At 45.8% G+C, this 6,000-nt stretch overlaps 1 protein-coding gene across 2 annotated transcripts in view; it reads left to right on the top strand.

The window, feature by feature from the left end:
* The first annotated feature begins 2,049 nt into the window (after positions 1-2,049).
* The window catches only part of KIZ (kizuna centrosomal protein), a 130,762-nt gene continuing 126,811 nt past the window's right edge, over positions 2,050-6,000 (top strand). For both annotated transcript variants that reach the window (XM_066595756.1, XM_066595755.1), the window contains exon 1: positions 2,050-2,195. In XM_066595756.1, the coding sequence (XP_066451853.1) occupies positions 2,116-2,195 (80 nt within the window). In that variant the 5' untranslated portion in view covers positions 2,050-2,115. The remainder of the gene's footprint in view (positions 2,196-6,000) is intronic.

Here is a 6,000-nt window from a genome sequence, read left to right as displayed (position 1 = left end):
TCAGCCAATCACAATCAGAGCTACAAGCAGGCGGGGATTTTAAATCCCCACATGCTGATAGCTCAGAACTACAGAGCCGGGGACAGCGGCTGAGCCCCGGCAGGTGAGTATTTTATTTATTTTGTACACTATTTTAAATCGCTTATGAAGCCCTTCCCTGAAAAGCCATAGACGGGATGCCGGCATCAGGATTCCCTACCGCAGCTGTCATGTATGACAGCTGCGGTTGAGAATTGAAGAATTCCTCTGCTGCATCTGCCACAGATGTGCCAGATGTAGCAGCAGGGAATTATTTTAACTAGCGGGGGTGAAGGAAACATGTGCCGCATGCGGCAGATGTATTCTTCATGCCCGCAAGGGTCACGGCAGTGGCGGAGAGGTTATTTATTTTTTTTACACTAAAATGTTTCTTTTTCAAGGAAGAGCCTATATGTAAAGCCCTTCCCTGAAAAAGAATGCAGGGGGCCGGCAGAGCATGGTTTTCAATGGAGCCGCCGGCAGCAGCCGTGGCTCCATTGACAACAAGCATGCAGCTGTGTTCACGCGTGTTTTTGCTCGTACCTAGGTGCGGACATATGTACGCACCTAAGTACGCACAAAAACACGCTCGTGTGAACCCACCCTTAGTCAGCTTGTGGTGTGCTGCCATGTGCAAAGTGGCTCCAGTAGTAATAGTGTCCCCTATACCAGCCCCAGCAATAATAGTGAATCCAAATAGTAGCCCCAATAGTATTATCACTCCCCTATACCAGCCCAAGCAATAATAGTGACCCCCACAGTGGTCCAGTAGTAATAGTGTCCCCTATAAGAGCCCCAGCAATAATAGTAATCCCCACAATAGCCCCAATTATATTAGCACTCCCCTATACCAGCCCCAGCAATAATACTGACCCCCCACAGTAGCCCCAGTAGTAATAGTGGCCCCTACAGTGGTAGAGTAGTAATAGCGCTCCCTTACACCAGTCCCAGCAATAATAGTGACCCCCACAGTAGCCCTATTAAAAATAATAGTGACCCCCTCACAGTAGCCCCAGTAGTAATAGTGCCCTACCACGGTAACCTCAGCAATAATATTGACCCCCACAGTATCCCCAGCAATAATAGTGACCACCCACAGTAGCCCCAATACTATTGCGCTCCCCTAAGACCCATATACTTGCCCTCCTCCCGGTCTTCACAGTGCCGCTGCTCCTCTCAGCGCTGCCGGCAGAAGTGTGTGCGTCCGCCACAGCAGCTCCTCCTCTCTTGTGGAACCAAAGAGAAGGAAGATCCCGGATTATTACCGGCTGCAGCACCCCGGCCGGTAACCGCTTAAATGGTGAGCAGATGTCCCGATAGCGGGACAAATGGCTGTCCCGCTGAGGTCCTGGCGGAAAGCGGGACACAGGGTCCAAAAGCGGGACATCTGGTCACCTTACATTGCATGAGACAGTTGGGGCAGTACTAACAGGACGGCCGGATTCACATGAGGATATGCATATTCGTGTGAGTGTAGTGTTTTTGAAGAACAAACAATGTTTTTTTTTTCCGCGCCTCAGCATATTTTACTGTACTATTTCCGCGTGCAAAGGCATGCGCATCTGCGTGCGCCACAAAAGTAAGCAACGATTGAAATGGCTACTGATTTCCTTTTTCCGGCACAATTACGCATCGTTTCACGCATCTCCTTGCGTATTTTGCACGTATTTGCGCCCCCTCCATTCACTTCTATAGGGCCCTTTGCTTAAAAATAGTGCATGCTTTTTTTTTTTTTGCGATCAAAATGTGCAGGAAAAAATACAAGCGTGCGACTGAACGCACTGAACTCAATGGGTTTTATTCTGCATATTACGTGTGATGCAGCCATTTTTAGTCTCCCTGCTTGCTATATCTGACGTATTAACTCTCACCCATCACATGCCAGAAACTTCCATCTGGTTGCAGAGGCCGACAAGCACAATTCGGTGGCAGAATAAATCACGTGACCAGCTGGCCCGTGTCACGTGGCGATTCCTGGCTTCCTCTGGTAACTATGGTTTCCAGCCGCCATGACAGGTCGCGTTGCATTCTGGTCTGACTCTAGAACACGTATTCTGCCTTGTAACGACGTTCGGAGGAGCCGGTAAGCGGGAAATCATGGCGGACGGATCCGGGAGTCACACAGGAGACGACTATGATAAACGGGTGACGAATCTGCGGAAGAGTCTGAGAGACTGGTGAGTGCGGGGCGGAGCCAACGGCCGCCCGGGAGACTTGATTTACAGCAGTACAAGGCACACCGGGTGCAGGGCGCCCCACTACTGCATGGAAAGCGACTGCCGTGCCAGGGAGCTTTTTGTCCTACTGTGGTATCCGTAGGCGGAAGCTGGAACCCGGTTGCTAGGGGCAACACAATGGCGTTTATTATGTGTTTTATGTATTTTCCACCAGAATACATTATTATTGATGTCCTGGACTAGTTATGGAGCAAACTCCCCACGCAGTCAGCTGTATATCAGGACAGTAGAAAGGAAAGTCAGGACATCCTACTGAACAGCGCCATTTCTGTTTGGGGGCAGTAAATCATTGCCTCCTGCTGTGTGGTGGACGTGATGACCCCGATACACGTTAGAAGACACGCTTACTGGGGTGTTACATGTGTAATTATAGCGGGCCGTTAGCGAAGGGCTCCTTCACATGGGCGTATTTGCGCACGCAAAATTTGCACGTAGAGAATAAAACTCATTGATTTCAATGCGTTCATTCACGGTTCCATATTCTTCACGCCAATTTCGGTCACGCAAGATAACTGGCAGCATGTTCTACTTTTCTGTGCATTTCTGCAGCAAATGTCGCTATAGGAGTCAAATGCGAGGTTGGGGGTGCAACTGCGAATACAATATGCAAGGAGATGCGTGATACGCTGCGTGATTCCGCTGGAAGAAGAAGAACACATCTGGAACCCATTAGATGAATTGGCCATTTAAACCGATGCATCTTTGTTTGGTGCACAAAAATGAACATGCCCAGCGGGCGCAAATAATACGATACAATACGCCGATATGCTCGCAAAAAGCATAGTTCATTCCGCAAATGCGTTGGGCTCAGAGGTATTGCAATAGCTCATACGCTTCTGTGAAGCCGGCCAAAGACGTAGATTGAGGTTCAGCTCACCCGCAGAGGAAAATAGTCGTGGGGCGGAATGGGATTTTTCATTTTTTCCATGCAGATTAAGGGTGTTTTAGACGGAACGCTCATCGCTCAAACGAGTGAAAGTGAATGATAATCGTTCAATCTAAACGTGAACCAACCACTGAATGCTGAACGTATATCGTTCACTTTTCGCTTGTCGTTTATGTTGTGCAGGCATAAAAACCACCGTTGACTTGTTCAGTTTTCATTCGGTTTAATCCCTTAGTGACGGAGCTTTTTTGCTTTTTTTTTTTCATTTTCGTTTTTTTTTCCCTCCCCCTTTTAAAACATCGTAACTCCTTTATTTATCCATCTACGTCTCTGTATGAGGGCTTGTTTATTGCGGGATGACTTGTGTTTTTCAATGGTACTATATAATGTTTCTTAAAATTTACTGAAAAACTTAAAAAAAAATTCTAAGTGGAAAGAAATTGGAAAAAAATGACATTCCGCCATCTTTCGTTGCGTCTTGTTTCTCAGGCGCACAGAATAGGAAGTGCATAGAAGCCATTGATTTGAATGGGTTCGTTCACATAAGCGAATTTTGCTTGCGCATTTTATTCGTGGCAAAAAATACACAGCATGCGCTATTTTCCTGCGCATTTCTGTAGGAAAGAGTACACACTGAACTAATTACACTAATTGCCCACTTCAATGAACGGGAGCATGCTTGAAAAGTGGCGGAAAACGTTTCTCAATCAGTCGCACAGAGTAACATGGACGCCGTGCCCTCTCTTTCCTAGAAAAAATGTTATAGCTATTAAAAAAGGAGGTAGTGAAAAATAGGGAGCCAAGCATGAACACTTCCACTCTCAGGGCGCCCACCCACTGGCGATTTTTTTTCCCTGCGAAATTCGCAGCATTTTTTTCTCTGCAGGGGTCTATGGGACTTGTAATGTTAAAATCGCGATCGCGCAAAATCGCAATTTACCGCGAAATCGCGATTTTGCGCGATCGCGATTTTAACATTACAAGTCCCATAGACCCCTGCAGAGAAAAAAATGCTGCGAATTTCGCAGGGAAAAAAAATCGCCAGTGGGTGGGCGCCCTCAGGGTGCATTAACATGGCCGAGAAAATCGTGCGCGTTTTGTACGTTGCAAGATGTACAAAACTCACATAAAACTACAACCCACCATTTGCGGTGGGTGTATTAATCGCAGCATGTTCTATTTTCGAGCGAGTTTCAGACGAGAATAGAGCATGGAGATGTGTGGTTTCCCGCAGAGCACATGGATTGGGTGTTCTGTGCCACATTAGTTGCGCCTGAGAATGCCATACCTGACTTGAATGGGGTCATACACATGATCGTTTTTTTGTTTGTTTGTTTATGTTCCCGTATGGTGGCGCAGGAAATGGAATACTATTCTATGGAATACTAATGAACACCTAGCCGGACAGCAGCCACGTTGGAGATCATCCCAGTCGGTGATTCTTTAATAGAAGGAAATTAGATTTGTCTGTTACAAAACCATGCTGGCTCTGATTGTTACTTTAATCTCATTCAAGTACTTGCATAAATGCTGTTTAATAATTTGTTCCAAGATCTGATTCCAATATAGATGTCAGGCTCACAGGCCTGTAGTTTCCTGGGTCCACCTTCTTTCCTTTTTTTGAAGATAGGGACAACATTTGCCCTTTTCTAATCTTCTTGGACTTCTTTTCTCCATGAGTTTTCAAACATTATGGCGAGTGGTTCAGCAATTACCTTCGCTGCTTCCTTTAGTATCCTAGAATGTAATTTATCTGGACCTTGAGACTTGAATTCATTTAAGTTAGCTAAGTGTTCCCTCACAATCTCTCTCCTTACAGATAGCCTGCATTCTTTTATCCCCCAGTAGCACAGGGAAGATCAGTTGATGTTCCATCTACTTTCTGAGAGATAACAGATATAAAATAGGAATTCAAAAGTTCGGCCTTCTCAACATCATTGTTAACCAATTCACCATTTTCATCTTGTAAGCATCCAATAGCATCTTTGACTTTTCTTTTGCTTTTGACATACCCCCAAAATCCTTTTTTATTGCTTTTGGCCTGTGTTGCAAGCCTCAATTCATTATTAGCTTTAGCTTTTCTGACACTTGCCCTACAGTTTCTGCAGACTGCAATATATTCTTCTTTAGATATTCCCCCCTCTTTCCATTTGATAAATATATTTTTTTCCTTTTTAGCATGTATTTAAGTTCTGTTTTCATCCATCCTGGTCTCTGTAAGGCCGAATGCACACGTCCGGGTCTGATTCCGACTACGAAATCTCACAGTGGAATCAGACCCTGTGCCCCGGCATTGACTCCCGCATACATATCTTGAAGTCTTCTCTCTACTCTGTGTATATGCTGGCTGTCGTGCCGCCACATGTGCAATGCAGAGAGTTGCACCGCCGATGACGCAGATTCACTGCAACTCGCCGCAGGATGGTCAGCTTACATTGACTGCAATGGAAGCTGTCCGTGCGAGGCTCGCACTTGAATAGGACATGCTGCGATTTTTTTTTTTCCCCACAAGCAGAAAATTGCAATTGATTTCCGCTCGCCGGCATGGAAAAGTGTTTATATAGCATGTCCAATGGCAGTATTTGCTGCGGGAACTGGAGGCGAACACTGGCTCTGGATCCCCGCAAATCCAAATACGGCCGTGGGCAGTGGACCTTATCCTTCCCATTCTTCCTTCTTTTAGGGGTTGTTAATGATTGTGCTTTGAGAATCTCATTTCACAATATTTCCCAACCTTCTTGGACATTTCTGTCCTTAAGAACATCCAGCCATTGGATTCTTCGTACCCTCTTTCTGAGTTCATTGAAATCTTTCTTTCTGAAATCCAACCTTGAGGTCTGAGTCTTCTCAGATCTTCCT

This window comes from Eleutherodactylus coqui, chromosome 3 (assembly GCF_035609145.1).
Source record: "Eleutherodactylus coqui strain aEleCoq1 chromosome 3, aEleCoq1.hap1, whole genome shotgun sequence".
Lineage (NCBI taxonomy): Eukaryota > Metazoa > Chordata > Amphibia > Anura > Eleutherodactylidae > Eleutherodactylus > Eleutherodactylus coqui.
This window is presented reverse-complemented; position numbering and strand designations above follow the sequence as displayed.